Raw genomic sequence first — 18,619 nt, forward strand, 5'->3', positions numbered from 1 at the left:
TATATATATATATATTTTTTTTTTTATCATCAAACACAGATGACTTTACCTCTAAAATAATGAAGAACTCATCCCCTGGCTCTCCCTGCACCACAATCTTCTGCCCATCTTCAAACTGAACGGGTTCCAATGCATCAGCTACCGTGAGACGTTCCCACTTGTCCAGAGATTCTGAAAGGCAGGAATCACAAGAATTTCTCTACATTAACTGTCACTGCTAAAAATGTCGAAACAAAACTATAAAGAGAATCAATCAAACAGCCACGCCCATTCAATATTCTAGTAGTGTTACAGATTAAATATGGCACCACTCTTCAATTACCTCAAGTCTCAGCAAGATCCTCCTATTACTTACAGATAACCCTCAGATCCTTAATTCAGTAGCCCAGTGGCCACATTAATTTATATCAACTGCACTCAATGGTAAAAGAGTAAAAAAATATAATCATTAAGTCTTCCTAATAAACACCATCAATGCAAATCAAACCAAGAGTCATGGTGTCACCAACTGTATTACTCCAAAGGTCCACAGAAATAACTTACCTATTTAAATCCTAAGTTGAATTTATTTACGAAACCAAAAAGGAGAACCAGACAATAATTTTAGTTCCCAAAGGCCAAACTAAACCCGAACTCAATAAGTAAATGTCATCCTTTCAGAGAAAGGATAAATAAGGGGAAAAGTCCATTTGCTCTAACAAAACAATGGCAGAAGACTATTACCTAAGAATCACCACGCACCCCCTCCCAGGGAAGAACAGGTTGTAACAATACTGTAAGGCCACAAAACAAAATATACACAACTATCTCAAGTTAACCTGCTTTACTCTAAACTTCACCAAACTTCTAGCACTTTCTCAGAGAAAGCCAGAAAATGACACCTCATCTTTCCACAGAGAAAAGGCATTCTTGGCAATACTTACTGTCCTGAACCAATAAACTCACCAATGGAGCAAGAGAGACAGACATCACAGGGGCAATGACTATCAATGTCCACTGTCAAAGGAGGACGCTTTTAGCCTTTCTGTCTCTCCCAGAGGAATGAGGAGCATGTAATTCCAGGAAGCTTTTCTCAGGTCCACCATTTCTAGTTAAGAAGTTTGTCTTATACTAGCAAATTAAATACACTGTAAAATTACTTCTAACTTAGTCAAACTTCAAGCCTGTATCCCACGTGTTTTTCATTACTATTAGCAATTAAAAAAAAAAAAAAAAGTGAGTTGATAACCAGAGCTGATAACCAGAGCAGTTCCTGAAATACAATAGGTTCTGCTTAACTATCACCAACACTTCTATTTAATGATTCTCCGTGCAATCTTCCAAAACTCACCTAAAATAGATACTTTGCTAAGAAACTCCTCATACATCTTCCGCTTTCTCAGAGTGCTTCCCTAAAAACGAAAAAAAATAAAAGTCATCTCAAAAATGTGTAATTATCACATAATGCTGTGCAATAATAAATATTGTTAAGTAAACCTAAAAAAAGTCAATGCTTGCTGCTGCTTCTTGACACATGATTATTTTTCTTCAGGTTGATGACAGTAAACCCTTCGTTCAGCTCAATAAAAAGCTTAGTAACTCACTCTTAAAAGTAACACCAAGCTGGGGCACCTGGGTGGCTCGGTTAAGAGTCCAATTCCTGATTTTTGTTCAGGTCATGTCTGGCTCTGTGTGCTGGGCATGGAGCCTGCTTGGGATTCTCTCTCTGCCTCTCCCTTCCCCTCCTTCCCCTTCCCGCCCCTCCTCCAAAAAAAAAAGTATAACACCAGGCCTTTGGCCAAAAAAGGTGCCCAATACCACCAATTAGTGAAATGCCAAAAAATCAGTTCTCAAAAAAAAAAAAAAAAAAAAAACAAGTTATATGTGTGACTATAGCTGAATATATTCCAGCCCAGGGTTCTTCCCCACAACCCCAAACCTCCACAGAAGTAAGGAAATATTACTGCTAACACATGTAGACCTCCCCCCAAAAACAGTGCCATAGCCCCAAACCTAACCAAGCTGTCTTATCTGTAAGGCTTGTTAAATATATCTGGGGGAAGGCAAGAGGGAAACACAGAACTCTGCAATGCTCTTACACACGCACACATACTTACCTATACACACACATCGCCCGAGTACATCCAACCGCGTGTTGTCAAACAGCCAGAGAGGCGCCGCACAAACTTACGGAAATCATTCAGGATGACTAGTGCCGTCAGCTGGCACTTAAACATCTAAAGCTACTCTATAACCCTGTCACAAAGTTCTCAAAAAGTCTGACTGTATCAGCAGAATGTTCCAATGGTTTTACGATTTTGTTTATTCCTTCAGAGAGAGGGCACATTTGCGCTACTGACAACCCACTTGCAGCTGAGGGAAGCGGATTACTTCTGAATGGCTTTAAGTCACTTCATGCACTTAGAAGCGGCACCTATCAAGCTGCCTCAAGTGCGAAGATGAAGTAGGTGAAGACCGGCAAACGGACAGACTTCCAAACACGAGCTGACCGTTACATACACTCCCCATGGGTTACCCATGCCTCTCTGGCCAGACGTTTGTTCTACGAGATCTGCTGATATTACTCAAACACCAGTTACACAGGTTGAAATTCTAAATTGCACTCCAAAAGCCACACTTCTCACCATGAGGATTCTTCTATAGCTGTCTCGGTCGATACCCCACAATTTCACGTTCGTCTTTGCTTTGACGGTGGCTGCTCTAGGTGTTCCATAGATCAAAGCAAGTTCCCCAAAGCTCCCTCCTTCCCCAACACTGGTTGCCCATTCGTTGTTGACGTAGACCTAAAACACAAATGACAAAGCATCAGTTTTTTCTACATGTGCAAACACAGAACAATTAAAAACCTGCAAAACTTTCTATAGGGGCAGAATCCTGAACTTTGTTTCAAAAAATAGATTGTTTTTACACAGCAGAGCAAAACAGCTGCTGTCTGACAGTGAGTTAAACCCAGAGTGTCCGTGATCTACCTGGTTTAACCACCTGATAAGAAAAAGGTTAGGGACGACCAGGGCAAAAAGGTAAACAGCGTTAACCACCACGTACGCTCACAGAGCGCTGGGTCGTGTCCTACACTAAGCACCTCACCTGCAGAGGACACTGAACTGTCTAATAAGCCTGTGACAGCAATGCTGTTATTATCCGCATTTCACTTGTAAACAAGACTCAAAGAATCAAGAGAGTTATACCAAGTCTCAGAGCTAATGACCAGGTAGGATTGAGACCCCCCCCCTTACATCTGTCTTACCACACAGCACGCACACATGCCTCAACCGTGACTCCAGCAAGATTTAAACCAAGGGGCACCTGGGTGGCTGTTGGTTAAACATCTGACTCTTGATTTCTACTCAGGTCATGATCTCAGGGTTGTGAGACAGAGCTCCGCATCAGGCTCCATGCCCGGCATGGAGCCTGCTTAAGATTCTCTCTCTTTCCCTCTGCCCCTCCTCCCTCCACTCTTTTTTTTTTTTTAATGATTTTTTATTATATTATGTTAGTCACCATACAGTACATCCCCGGTTTCCGATGTAAAGCTCGATGACTCATTAGTTGCGTATAACACCCAGTGCACCATGCAATACGTGCCCTCCTTAATACCTATCACCAGCCTATCCCAATCCCCCACCCCCCTCCCCTCTGAAGTCCTCAGTTTGTTTCTCAGAGTCCATAGTCTCTCATGTTTCATTCCCCCTTCTGATTACCCCCCCTTTCTTTATCCCTTTCTTCCCCTACCGATCATCCTAGTTCTTATGTTCCATAGATGAGAGAAATCATATGATAGTTGTCTTTCTCTGCTTGACTTATTTCACTTAGCATTATCTCCTCCAGTGCCGTCCATGTTCTCCTCCCTCCACTCTTAAGCACGCACGGTTTCTTTCTCTTGCCCGCCCCCCAAAAAAATTTTTTAACTGAATGTCTAGCTAAAGAAATTACCTTCAGTAGTTTCAAGTTTCTCTGTGTCATTAAAATATTTAGCAAAAGATATTGATGGAATTTGACATACAAGCGTTAAACAAGCCCTTCAGAAACTTTAAACAGTAATAAATATCAACACATCAACTTCTATGATTATCAATATATTTTTGCTATTATAAACTTACATCCATCTCTCCTTGATCAATCACATAGAAGTTATCCCCTTCATCACCTAAAAGAGAGTAAAAATGTTAGATGTACAATATAAATTAAAGAAACATACATCAGAACTACCAAATTAATACAAAATGACAATTTATTTTATATAGGTGCTGAGAGAAAATGTGTTGTAAATTAACACAATCTTTCAGGGGAAAAAAAAAAGTCCACCAATATATTTTTAAAGCCATAAAACTGATCAATTTTTCTAGTCATCTCATAGTGAAGAATATCTCTGGGGAAAAAAAAAAGCTACATGTATACAAAGATATCAATTGCTACATATTGTAACAACAAAACAAACAACTCAAAGAGTAACAAAATATCAGACTGTCACTAACCTGGAAAATACATGGATTATGGAGACCCATGAAAATATCAAAAATAAATTTTAAAAGGCTGGGGTGGGTGGATACCCATGTTAGATCTATGTCTGTATACAGGGCAAGAAGGTTAAGAATCAGAAGGCACAGAACCTTATATATAGATGGGCTGTATGATTAAGAATGCAAATGCTTTGCTACTTCCTACTTTACTCTATAAATGGTTAATAATCAATATAAAGGATATATGAAATATGTATGGTTCTGAAATCCCACACAACGTTCAAAATTAAAATGTAAGAATATTCTTTAAGAATTACTATAAACAAAACTGTATCAGATACTAGAAAAACAGCAGTCCTTTAGGGAAAATGTACCTTTTAGCTCGAAGGTTTTTAACTTAAAAAAGAAATAGGATCAATTAAGATGATCATGACTTTCACCATTTTGCTGATGTGGGGTATAATGCCGACTGATTCGTGAATATTGAACCACCCTCGCATCCCCAGAGTAAATCCCACCTGATTGTGGTGAATGATCTTTTTACCATATTGCTGAATGCTAATATTTTGTTGAAGATATCTGCATCTATGTTCTCAGTAATACTGGCCTGCAGTTCTCTTTTTTTGTGGTGTCTTCGGTTTTGGTATCAGGGTAATGTTGGCCTGATAGCATGTATTTGGAAACTTTTCTTCCTTCTCTATTTTTTAGAATAGTTTGAGGAGGTATTAGCTTTACAGGAAACATACCTTAATATAATAAAGGCCATATATGAAAACCCACAGCTAAGCTAACATCATACTCAATGGTGAAAAACTGAGAGATTTCCCTCTAAGGTCAGGAACAAGATAAGGATGTCCACTCTCACCACTTTTATTCAACATAGTACCGAAGTCCTAGCCACAGCAATCAGACAAGAAAAAGAAATGAGGCATCCATATTGGTAAAGAAGTTTAAATGTCACGGTATTATACAGAGAAAATCTTGAAGACTCCAACAAAAACTATTAGAAGTAATAAATGAATTCAAGTGGCAGGATACAAAATTAAAAGCCAGAAATGAATAGCATTTCTAGACACCAATAACAAAGTAGCAGGAAGAGAAATTTAAAAAACAATACCATTTACAATTGCACCAAAAAAGAATAAAATACCAAGGAATAAACCGAAGAGGTGAAAGATCTGTACTCCAGAAACTATAAAATACTAATGAATGAAATCAAAGATGACAAAAACAAATGGAAAGATATTTCATGTTCACAGACTGAAAGAGTTAATGTTGTTAAACTGTCCCTACTACCCAAAGCAATCTACAGCCTCAATACAATGCCTATCAAAATACCAGTAGCATTTTTCACAAAACTAGAACAAATAATACTAAAATTTGTATGGACCCACAGAAGACCCCAAATAACCAAAGCAATCCTGAGAAAGAACAAAGCTGGAGGGTATCACAATACCAGACAGATTTCGAGACACACTACAAAGCTATAGTGAACCAAACAGTATGGTACAGACACAAAAAGGGATATATCTATCAATGGAACAGAATAGAGAGCCCAGAAATAAACCCACGAGTAAATGGTCAATTAATCTTTGACAAAAGAAGCAAAAATATATACCGGGGAAAAGACAGGTTCTTCAAATGGTGCTGGGAAAACTGGATTGCTATATGGAAAAGAATGAAACTGGACGACTTTCTTACACCATACACAAAAATAAACACAAAATGGATTAAACACCTAAATGTGAGACCTGAAACCAAAAAAATCCTATAAGAGAACATAATACAGGCAGTAATTTCTCAAACACTGGCTGCAGCAGCATTTTTCTAGATTTATCTCCTAAAGCAAGGGACTACATCAAAATAAAAAGCTTTTGCACAGCAAAGGAAACCATTAACTAAACAAACAAACAAAAAACCAATCTACTGAATAAGAAAAGATACATACAAATCACATATCCAATAAGGGGTTAATATCTGAAACATATTAAGAATTTATACAACTCAACACCAAAAAAAACCACAATCTGATTAAAAAATGGGGTAGGGGATCTGAAGAGACATTTTTCCAAAGACATATACATAACCAAGAGGCACATGAAAAAACGTTCAACATCACTAATCATCAGGGAAATAAAATCAAAACCACAATGACGTATCACCTAACACCAGTTATAATAGCTAAATTCAAAATGATAAGAAATAAGTGCTGGGGAGCATGCAGAGAGAAAGGAACCCTCGTGTACTGTTGGTGGGAATGTAAATTGGTACAGTCACTGTTGAAAAAGGTATGGAAGTTTCTCAAAAAATTAAAAACAGAAATACCATATGATCTAATAATCAAACTACTAGGTATTAACCAGGAAAAAAAAATGCAAACACTAATTTGAAAAGATACATGCACCCCTATATTTACTGTAGCATTGTTTACAATAACCAAGATATGGAAGTAACCAAAGTATCCATCAACAGATGAATGGACTAGGAAAACTTGGTGTGTATACACAATGAAATATTACACAGCCATCAAAAAGGATGAGGCGATGCCATTTGAAACAACATGGATGGACCCAAAGGGTATTATGCTAAGTGAAATAAATTAGACTGAGAAAGACAAATACCATATGATTCCACTTTTAAGTAGAACCCCCCCAAAAAAAAAAAAACGAAGCGAAAACACACACACACACAAATGAATAAACAATCAAGAAGTAGAATCAGACCTATAAATATAGAGAACAAACTGATGGTTACCAGAAGGGAGAGGTGGGGAGTTGGGCAAACCGGGGGAAGGGGAGAGGGAGGTACAGGCTTTCAGTTATGGGATGAATAAATCATAGGAATAAAAGGCACAGCATAAGGAATACATTCAACAATACTGTAATAGCAATAAAGGGACAGATGGCACTACAAACGTGGTGAACATAGCATAATGTATAAACTTGTCAAACCACTACGTTGCACATCTGAAACTAATATAACATTCTGTGTCAACTATACTCGAAAAGAAATAGGAAATCCAACAGTATTATTAACAGAAGAAAACGGCAGACTGAAAAGAGGGAAAATAAGCTTCAATAAAAAAAGATCCTACGTTCCCACAGTACTACAGGACACAGAAGCAGCAGTCCCTACCTTGCTGAATAACAGTCTCTCCAGCAATAAAGGAAACCGGAAACATGGCATCAAAAATATCACTGCAAGAGACAGAAGGCCTCAAGTTACGTATCATCTGCATCCTCTGTGGATTTTAAACATTAACCTTAGACTTAAAGCTCCCAGATTTTCAGCCTGGACTGTCCTCAAGTGAATGATTTAGAGTCTTAAAACTTTCAACGATGAGACTACTTTGGGGACACAACTGTACTAAAATAACAGTACAACAAAGAACCTGTACCCACCTTCTCTCATTATCGTCAAGATGTGAAAAGAGCACATTCTTTTCAATGGCTTTGGCCAAAGCAGCCATCGTCTTATAATCTTTTGGTATAACCTAGAAAAGAATAGAAGGTCCAGTAACAACTCCATAAACTAAAAGCAGATCATGTTTGAACATGCATTTCAATTAAACGTCAAGATATATCACGGCATTTAAACAAGACTGCTTTGTGTTAAGTACTTAACACAACACACTTCTAATATCTTTGATCTACAAAGTACTCAATAAATATCGACTAATTAATCCCCTTGCCTAAAACCAAGCCTGTGTTTAAAGGCTGATACTTGGTTTCCAGTCAACAAGTAAAGAAACAAACCATCAATACCTTAACCAAGGTCATTATTCTGAGGCAAAACTAAGCATTTCATGATAATTAGTCATTCTTTAAACCATGATCCCGTACTACTAGCTTCACAAGCCTCTTGCCAGGACAATTCTCTTCCCCCTTTGGTCTAACAGCATAACTCAGAATGGCAGGCTAACTCTAAGGAACAGTCAAAAGGATGAAGCTTACAGGAGAAAAGGTTAAAAGTCACAACATGAATTACAGGATGTGAAAAAACAAACGATGATTCAAGAGAAAAAAAAAAAAAGAGTGCGAACTGCCGCTTCCACTGCAACCCCACATGGAAACGAAACCCCCAGACACAATTCTTCACTGTTTTATAATCACTGAGAGTTACTTCCTCTGATGGCATGTCATTACAGAAAGCCTGTTCCCCAGTTCCCAAGAATTATACAGGGTGAAGTACAATCCATCCTGTCAGTGTTTTACTCCTCAAAACGGTACAAGCACTCATCAGCGGGGCTAGCTGACTACCACGTGGCTCCCGAAAACATCTCCCCAGCGCGTAGGTGGCAAGACTACCTTTCTAACATATGATGCCGCATCTTCCTCCGTGTAGACTTCAGCACTGATAGCACCTCGTCGCCTCCGGCCCTTAACCACTGGGTTGGGGGGAGGAGGAGAGATTTCATCCTCCCTCGAATCTGCACGGGAGCTTGCTTTCTGCAGGTTCTGAATCTGTTTTGCCTCCTCCTGAAAAAAATTACCGGTTTATAGAATGAGATCCTTCAGCATGTAAATGTGGTATTCTCATATCCCAGTGAGAACCAACCTCCATCACTTCAAATCTCTTCCTCTAGTACCAATGGGAAGGGGGAAATGCCAATTCCAAATGCAAGAAAATGGAGTCGAGTTTGAAAAGAAATACTCTGAAAGGGCTATACTGTTTCCTCAGACAATAACAGATACTATACTTATTAATGAACAAAAGCAATTAATACAAAGACACAACCTGCAAAAAAAAAAAATCAGATACTTGTTAAGAGTAATATATCGTCAACAATGCTTTGTAATGCACACAACAGTAATAAAACTGTAAACAAAATCCTGGAGTTTTTGTATGCTGCTATAGATAGCATGAAGCATGGAAACCACCCCCCCACCCATGCACACACATCAAAAGAATGTTACCTAGAGATAACCACTCAGGTACAGCAAAGTGATACAAGAATGTCTAGGTTATTGGATTATTTCATTAATTCAGTAAGTATTCTCTAGATCTGCCATGTCAAGTCTATGCTAGGAAAAGACAGTGTCAAAATTAACAGGCAGGGTCTTAAGCCTGTGGAATTCATAATCTAGCTGGAGTCTCAGAAACAATTAACAAAATGATGTGATGGTAACCAAGAATTTAGGTAAGATCAGACCTAAACAATACTTCTCCCAGCAGAGCCAGAAGCCTTCTTTATTATCTGGGTTTACAACAAAATTAAAAACAAGAAAGTTTACTTGTTTTTAAAAACTTATTAAACCAATTCATATAAAAACTGAAATAAACTATTTTTTTTTAAGATTTTATTTATTTATTTGACAGAGAGATAGCCAGCGAGAGAGGGAACACAAGCAGGGGGAGCGGGAGAGGAAGAAGCAGGCTCCAAGCAGGGAGCCTGATGTGGGGCTCAATCCCAGGACCCTGGGATCATGCCCTGAGCCGAAGGCAGACGCTTAACGACTGAGCCACCCAGGCGCCCCTGAAATAAATGCTTTAACATTCATATTTTTCAGATCCAGGGCTCAGAAAGAAATTCCTCTTAGCTCTGCAATGAAGAAGGAGTTATTATGCCTGATAGAAAATAAGAATGTGTTCTCTACTACACTCATTCACTTGACTCATTCTCCAGTATTTTTCTAAACCACCTTTCAAATTCTAAATGAACTTACTAGCATTCACTGATAATTTCAGAAAATTTTTTGATAAAAAAGAAATGTTTAATTTCTTTGGAATTAAAAGAAGTGTGCCTGGGTGCTCAGTCAGTTAAGCGTCAGACTCTTGGTTTTGAATCAGGTCATGATCTCTAGGTTTTGAGATGGAGCCCCTTGTCTGGGCTCCCGGCTCAGACGCGAGTTTGGTTCCCCTTTCCCTCTGCCCCTCCTCTGGGTTGCGTGCTCACTCTCTCTCTCTCTCTAAAATAATCTTTAAAAAAAATTTAATAATAATAAAAAAAGAAATTAAGGAGATGCTTACTTTTTCTCCTGCATGGCATTTACCCTGCTTTTGGCACCAAGACAAATAAAAGAACTTAGGCATGCATCAACAAAGTCTACGTTGATAACCATTAAGGTATTAATGATGTTAATTTCTATTAGTAGAATCATGCCTGAATTTTATTCTTTTCTGGAGGGAAGGTTTGGATTTATTTTTCTCATTTCTCTGGATTTTCTAATTTTCAAATTAAGAAAAAGAAACCACAATAAGGAAAACATATAATAAAAATTTTAATATATTTGCTTAATTACAAATGCATTTACTTCTTTTTTAAAGATTATTTATTTATTTATTTATTTATTTAAGGGAAAGAGAGAGCGTGCGCAGGAGTGCCCCCACGCACAAGTGGGGGAGGGGGGAGCAGAGGGGGAAGCAAGCTCTCCACTGATCAGGAGGCCAGATGCGGGGCTCCATCCCAGGACCCTGGGATCATGACCTGAGCCAAAAGCAGACGCTTCAACAACTAAGCCACCCAGGTGCCCCTGCATTTACTTCTTGAACAAATAATCCAGTAATTCTACTTTGGGAAATTTATTCTAAGATATGCATATACGAGATCTAACATACAAAATTTTGTGATTTATATAAAATTATTCATTATATCATTGTTTATAATAGTAAAACAGTGGAAACAAAATGATCCTCAGTGGAGTGATTAAATAAACTATAGTCTAGCCATACAATGGAATGCCATGCACCTGTTGGAAAATAAGCAGCTCTTTTATAAATGAATTTGTAGATAAATGCCTATATATTATCTATGGAAAACTGGCTGCATTCAAGGAAGACAATGAAGTGATGAGGCTTACTAAAATATTGTCATATATTATTATATAATAATGTATAATTTTTACATATATAAAAATATCTTACATATTATATACTAACCACATATTTACATAAAAATGCAGTATACTTCATATATTTCATTATATTTTATTGTCATATGCTTTTGTCCCTGTAAAATTCTGAACCATGTACAAACACGTAACCAATATTTTAAACGTACATCTTTCAGAAAACTCACTTCATTTTCTTTCTGGTAGTTCCAATAACCAGTGGTTTTCCTATTTCATACTAACACAGAACTATAAAACTCAAGTCTCCCCAAATTTAGTTGAAGACCATGAGTAAAACATATTCTTCCCCCCAAAATCAGTCATTGGCATTTCATAAAAATTTCATGAAAAATTACACAAACAACATCTCATTTGGAACTACATCTAAATGAATTTTTAGGATAATTTTTAAGTAGCAAAAGCATGTTGATTTTTTAACACTGTCTCATGGATTCTCTTTAAACAGAACTCAGATATAACCTCATCTTGACCACTCGCAGCCATTAACTGAGACCACATTCCAGTACAGATTATGATACACTTTTATATCCTTTTTCTTGCTGTTGTCACTCTGCTGTCAGTCTCTTCCCTCTTCAGTTGTCCCGCTTATTAAAACAAAAGCAAAACAAAACAACACCATCCTGGTCTACTCACTGGCTACCGGCACTGCTTCAGTTCTGGAGTTCTAAGTTCACACTGGCCCCCACCACTTACTTAACACGTTCTCAACAATTACTTGTTCCCTCCCTGCCCTTGCCATTCCACTCTTCCCTGTAGGTGAAATAAACTTCCAGCCAAATGGACTTGGGGCTTGGCCATGACGTGCCTTGGCCATGGAATGTAAGCGGACAGGCCATACGATGTCCGCTTTTATGGTCTGCCCCCCTCAAGCTCCGGGTCCTTTTCTGCCTTGACAACAGTGTGCTCTGTATAGTCACTGCTCCTGCCACTCAGCCCCAGAACAAGACCTGTGGAGTCCAGAAGGCAAGATGGGCTGAGCCCAGAAGAGCTGCACATGAGAGAGAAATAAGGTCTTTTGTAGGAAGCCACTGAAATCGGGGCGGCGGGGGCTGTATGCTGCCACAACGAAACCCACCTACTCCACTGCAAGGCCACAGCCACGTTACTTCATTTCTTAGTTTTACCTGCTACCTCTTAAAACGCTGATAATCACCTACCTCACACATCTGAAATAACGAGTCTGTACGGATGCAAAGTGCTTCAGACAGTACCTGGCACAAAGGAGATACTCAATGCACACGGCTATGAAAATTCCTCTGATCTATCAGACAAGCAAGGTGCTAATAAATATATGCAGAAATGAGGACGGAATTTCCAGGAGACAGTGTGAAGCAAAATGCAGATGCTTTCAAAGGACCAACTGCGACTTTTTGGCACATTTCTTATTGAGTAGCTGAGGATACCAGAAACATGACCCATGGTTAACATAGGAAAGGACTGTATATTTTCAGACATATAAACCTAACACCTAATGTACAGAACAATGGTCTGCTGAAAAGTTGAAAATCTGGTTGCTTGAAAGGCCAGATATCTATATTCAACCCTGGCTAAAGGAATGTATGCAAGTAAATCAAGATCCTTGAGTTACAGGAAAGAGTATGTTAAACTATGACTTTTGTTCAGAGGTAGAGAAGCCAAACAAAACACACTAAATCTAAAAATCCCAAGTGCAAAAAACCTATGTTAATAATGATTTCTTGCCTTCCCTGTTGGTTAGTGCTTGAACAGTGCTCGGTAAGCCCAGGCTTTGAAACTAGCACCACACATTCAACACTCCCTATAAAAAGACACACACTTAATGTCTCACCAACTTCATTCCCTCATTTGATGGTTTCTATTGATGTCCGAAGCGAAGAAGGATCACCTTACAGTGACCCATTTCAGAACCAGATCTCCAGGAACGCACTTTATTTCAAAACAGGGAACGCCCATGGCAGCCTGGCTCTACGGTATTTCACAAACTATTTGGAAACCGCTTAAAAAGGAGAAAACCAGACTTTCTACCACAATTCTAAGACAGCAAGGCAACATTCATGGGAGCTGGATAGTTATTTTTTGTTGTTGCTGTTAATTATTTTAACATGGTACTAAACACCAATTTTAACAAAGAGCTTTTCAAGAAAACAGTAGGAAAATGTCTGATCATTGAGCTACCCATTTTTTAAATCCTAATATGAACAGATTCTTTCAGTAATAAAGCATGCTATTTAAAAGATTTTCCAAACAAATGGGATGTATTACAAATATTTCTATCATACAATTAGATAATTAATGAGCGTATACCTAAAAAATGCCTCCCAATTGGTTCCTAATCATTATGAACCACATCAAACTTCAATATGCATAAGAAAACCTGAAAACTCATCTCGTTGATTTCAAAAACAAATCAAACCATTCAAAACATTTAACGTTCCAGACTTTTTCATTCATCATGTCTTGAGGGAAATGAATTGAAGCACTGTCCTTACCATTTGGCTTAGAAAAGCATACACCATACGCTTAGGTCACAGTGACATACAATGAGGATGAACAAAGAATAAAAACTGAATTAATTTTCTTTCAAGAGGAAACACATCCTGACCGAAACTATAAAGTAAAATTCTGACAACCATCAATCTTAATATCTCTGCTTTATAGTCAACTCATCTGAGATATATTAGTGTCCATACTAATATGGACATCTCTAATTCAGAACTTCTGATCAGTCAGAAGCTAGACTCAAATACTTCATTACATTGGTTTTAAAAGGTGAGATAAGGTTTATCAAGTTTACTTGTTTTGTTGAAGAAGACAAAGCATTAACTGCTTTCAAGTATTGCAGGATCTCTCTTGTCATACAACTGCTACTTCTGATCAACTAAATCTAATTAGTTATTTTACTTAATCATTTTTATGGATTAAAACAGTTACAAGGAACTATGCGTAGAAGCCCTCTGTTACCTAACTAAACTTAGCATATGGGTTTGTTTTCTGATAAATTCTACAGATCACAAAGTTAAAAATTACTACAAATGCCTTAACTGCATTTCTTTTTTGAATTTCTGTTTTAGATTTCTATTCGGTCAGAGTTCCTTTTCTTCCAAATGGTACAAATTAGCGACATTCTACGGCATTACACTTAACAATTGTTAGGGTCAGCTTCTCCCCACATTTATTTTTACCTTCTCCAGCCTCTCAAAGTATTCCCTGAGGAATGCCATGGGTCTCTCGGGTCGAGCAGTGCACAACTGCACAATAGAATCCTTGAGCAGAGCCTGAATGTTGTGCTTCTGGACATAGAGCTCACATTCCCGGAGGCTGCGCTCCTCCTCACTGGCGGCGGTGCTGCCAGACGCCATGGTTCTCTACGAGGAAAAAAACACACATATGCTTGTGTAAACTGGCTATAAAGAGCAAATGCCAATTTGGCCTTTGACTTAATAAATTCATCAGGCAACTGATTCACAAGGACTTTTTTTTTTTCCTAAGTAGATTTTTTTTTCACACAGGGAAGGAAATAGCATTCTCCCAAATAAGTGTTTCATTTAGGTTCTGCGGGCAACAACAGTACAAGGCAAGAACCTGAGCTCCTGGGAGGAAGTATGAGCCACTATCCCCTGCAGAGGCGAACTGCGGAGGACTCAGGCCCTTAGGGAATTTTGATCAGTTCTCCCCCTCCAAAAGAAATCACGATGACGTGGGAAGTGTGTAAACGGTAAACAGGACAGAGAATTACAAGGGCACACAAGTCGGCTCTAAGTGAAAGCAAGTAAGTACAATGAAGAACATCTGACATGCCCTATACGTAACTCCTCTCCTGGGGGAGTGTCCTACTGTCACCCAGCAAACCACTGGAGCAAAGGATCTGATTAGCCAACCACTAGCGTAATCAAAAAATTTAAAAACACAAAAGGAACCCCAGATGAGTTTTAAAAGCAGCCTTTTATTCCAGACTCTTCCATAAAATTCCAGCCCTAAATAAATGCACACTAACACACTGGTAAGAGGAAAAAAAAAAAAAAAAAAACCCTTAACAGAAAAAAAAAAAAAATCAAAACAAAACAAACAAAAACCCTTAGCAAGTAAATCATAAAAAATTTGGACAGGTAAATGTCAACATTTTCTTCAGCTGGACAGAAAAATGCTAAAACAGGTTAAATTTTAAACTTACATGAAGATTCAACAGATAAACTGCATTTAATGAATTTTAGAGGCTTCCAACTACCTTGATGTAGAATAAAATAAGTAGAAATCTAATAGTGAGCAGTTGACTTTACCTTGGAATTAAAAGCTTAATTTAACAAGACTCATAAATTATTTTCCTTCCAACTTCTAATTATTAAGCAATTAAGATTAGAAAATAAAAGTGAAGTCCTCTCCCCTCCCCCAATGAATTCAACACAAATCAGCCTTTTCCAAATATAATGCACTCAAAATCAGAGATGAAACTAAATTTGAAAGAAAAAAGAAATACCAGAGTCAAAAGCCAAAGTGCTACACTGTTACTCATTCTGTTTTGACAACTTTCATGATAAAGGTCAATAACAGACTAACAGACCATGAGAAAGTTTATAGCTCCCTGACAAGCACATAACTTAAAAGCCACAGAAAAAAAATCAAGCTACTCCAGAAATATACAATCCAAAAAAGAAAAAAAGGGGGTTCATTTACTTTCGATTTATACCAGCCACTTTTCCAGGTCAGACGATCATATGAACCGATAATCCACTTCAGTAGAATTTTCTGCATTTCAAATAATACAAAGGTAACCAAGAACAATGATAAATCAGATCTTTTATGCTTCAAAATATTCAGACATATTTCAGGAATATCAATACATGTATTCAACTGATCAGAGAAATTATTCAAAGATCAGGTCTTCAGCTGGTAGAAATGAGAGAACGGTGTCTAAGAAGTGAAACTAGCTTTTTGTTTGAAACAAAATAATGTATTAAAAAGAACACACTGGAGTTCTTAAGGCAGCACATTAACAAAAATGCCCCAAGATTAACACAGTCATCATGTGAACCCCTTAATCCAAACCTAACGGTCTTAATTTAATCGAATATACGTAGATTAACTCTGTACTTGTTCTTAACACTAAAGAGCCCAACAATTTAGCTTCTCCCCCCCACCCAAAAAATTATTTAACTACTTTGAAATTTTCACTGTATTGTATCTACTTATAAGAATATGCTCAGATTTTTTTCTTTTGTAAACTCAACGGTGATAAAATTCAGTTTCAGAGGGATTACAGGCCAGAAAATATTTAACACATTTTTGAGAAACGTGCTGATTCAGACTGCAGCCCCTCAGACCAGCCAGGAACACTTCCTTTGGGTCATCCTGAGGAAGTGTTCTCTTTCTTTCCTCTCTGCTAGAAAGAACAATCTCCCGAGAATCTCTCGCAGTAGTTATTCGGTATCACACCTGCACTGCGCTGCAGGGGTTAATAGGTACCACGTACTTATTTTCGAGAGGAAGGACAGGAGAGTGCCCTTCACTTCACTCGTGCCACAGTCATGGCTACAAAATGAAGAAGGGAGGCCTATCCTTCCTTCATCCTACTCTAGTCGGAAGGCCACAATGGTGGCGAAAAGACGGGGGAAAGGGGGACGGGGATTGGGAAAGGGGAGGTGAATAGGGACAAAAAAATTTACGAGCCAGGCTAAAATCATGGGGATGGGGGTGGCCACTGCTGGAAATGACAAGGAGACACTAGAAAGAAAAACGACAACTGCCGACTCTCAAGATCAGCCAGAAATGCTGGGGAAAACGATGGCGGATTCCAGTAAAATCGAACTGATGTCCTTCAGGAAATGGGGGAGGGCGAGCGAAGAGGCCGCGGCGCGCGGGTGCGGAGGTGGCAGGGGCGCGATGGCCGCGGAGGGCCGGGGGCCCGAGCGCCACGGAGCTCGGGGAGCGCGCACGGCCGGGCGGCCGGTGAGCTCCGCACCGGAGCAGCCCCTGCGGCCTGGGGGCCTTAGAGCTGCAGACTCCGGGCCGGGGGCGCGGCCCGGGGCGTGAGGCCTGCGGGGAGGCGCCCGCCGCGGCCGGGGAGGGGCAGGGGGTGCGGCCGTCCCCCTGCAGGTCGCTCCCCGTGACGCCATCTTGGATCGGTCTAGCTCCCCCAAAAGCGCGGCGGGGCGGCGAAGCTGGGCGCGTCGGGGCTCCCCACCGACGCCACTCACCTGGGGACGGGCGGCGGCGGGCACGGGGCAGCGGGTGCGAGGCTGCGGCAAGCTGAGCTCTCCCGGCGCTTCCCTCCCAACCCAGCTCTACTCTGCGATAGCGGCTCGGCGGCGGCTCCACCGGAAACGACCCGGCCGCAACCAATCAGCGCTCGGCTGCTGACGTCAATGCGCCTCGCTCTGGCCAGAGCCGTCGCCTTAGCAACCTTAAAGGCACTGCGGCCCGGGTTCCCCTCTCGCCCCTCCCTGAAGGACCCTCGCGCCTCCAAGCCCTAGAATCGTTCTTCTGCTCCTTTCCACCTAACCTCGTCCCTTATTCGCAGCCCTTTCCTCTCGCCCGCCTCTTATCCTTTCCCCACTCTCTCCATCCCGGGGCTCCCCTCCTTCCGTTCACCTGCCCCCCCCTTACCTGTTCCTCCCTGGACGCCGCAGGTCCCCGTTATTCTATCTTCTGCTCTTCGCCCCTTCTCTGTGCGGCTTTCGGGAGCTCCCCTCTCTCCTCGGCTCCTCGCCTCCACTCCTCACACCGCCCCACTCTCACTCCGGCCTCCCTCGCCGCCTCTGCCTTTTCTCCCTCCCTTTTCAACCCCCCCCCCCAGCCGGGCCGACCCACGTGGGGCGTCTCGGATGACAGGTGGGCGACAACCGCCGGGTGGCCCCTGCAGGGGGGGGACGCTGGGCCGGGGCGGGGAGATTCCTGCCGTTACCAGGCCCCGGAGGAGGCGGCGGCCCCGGCGGATCTACGGCAGCTGTGCCGCGGCCCGAGCGCGGGCGGGTGCCCAGGATGCGCACGCCGGGCCGTGCATCCTGTGCCGGGCCTTCTCTGCGGGCCTCCAGGCGCAGGCCCGCCATCCGGTCCAGGAAATCCGATCCCTGCCAAGTGTCTGCTTGGCTGATCCGGCTACTCTCCCCTCCGGAGGTGCTGTGGTCACTGGAGGCCACGCCGTCCCTGTGGGCCCGAGACACTGAAAAGGACTTGTCAGGGCGCTTCTAGAATCTGAAATGCCCCCCATCTTGACGCCTGACCCGGCATGGTGACAAGTTCAAAGGGTGCAAATAGGCGCACACCCTCTGTGACCACACGAGAACAACCACTCGTCAAGGATGATTCGTATTTGACGGGGGGGGGGGGGGGGGG

At 40.8% G+C, this 18,619-nt stretch overlaps 1 protein-coding gene across 2 annotated transcripts in view; it reads right to left on the reverse strand.

Annotated features, from left to right (window-relative positions):
• The window catches only part of PRKAR1A (protein kinase cAMP-dependent type I regulatory subunit alpha), a 19,993-nt gene extending 1,974 nt beyond the window's left edge, over positions 1 to 18,019 (reverse strand). The window contains exons 1-9 of one of the 2 annotated variants that reach the window (XM_008693672.2): positions 17,891 to 18,019; positions 14,473 to 14,655; positions 8,768 to 8,938; positions 7,862 to 7,953; positions 7,596 to 7,657; positions 4,101 to 4,147; positions 2,625 to 2,783; positions 1,331 to 1,391; positions 50 to 171 (exon numbers count right to left, since the gene is read on the reverse strand). In XM_008693672.2, the coding sequence (XP_008691894.1) occupies positions 50 to 171; positions 1,331 to 1,391; positions 2,625 to 2,783; positions 4,101 to 4,147; positions 7,596 to 7,657; positions 7,862 to 7,953; positions 8,768 to 8,938; positions 14,473 to 14,649 (891 nt within the window). In that variant the 5' untranslated portion in view covers positions 14,650 to 14,655; positions 17,891 to 18,019. Of the gene's footprint in view, positions 1 to 49; positions 172 to 1,330; positions 1,392 to 2,624; positions 2,784 to 4,100; positions 4,148 to 7,595; positions 7,658 to 7,861; positions 7,954 to 8,767; positions 8,939 to 14,472; positions 14,656 to 17,481; positions 17,639 to 17,890 lie in introns of those variants that run through there. The other variant, XM_040640333.1, reaches the window with a different exon arrangement.
• Between the last annotated feature and the right edge of the window lie 600 nt (positions 18,020 to 18,619).

Source organism: Ursus maritimus, unplaced genomic scaffold, assembly GCF_017311325.1.
Source record: "Ursus maritimus isolate PB19 unplaced genomic scaffold, ASM1731132v1 scaffold_24, whole genome shotgun sequence".
NCBI classification, from domain to species: Eukaryota; Metazoa; Chordata; class Mammalia; order Carnivora; family Ursidae; genus Ursus; species Ursus maritimus.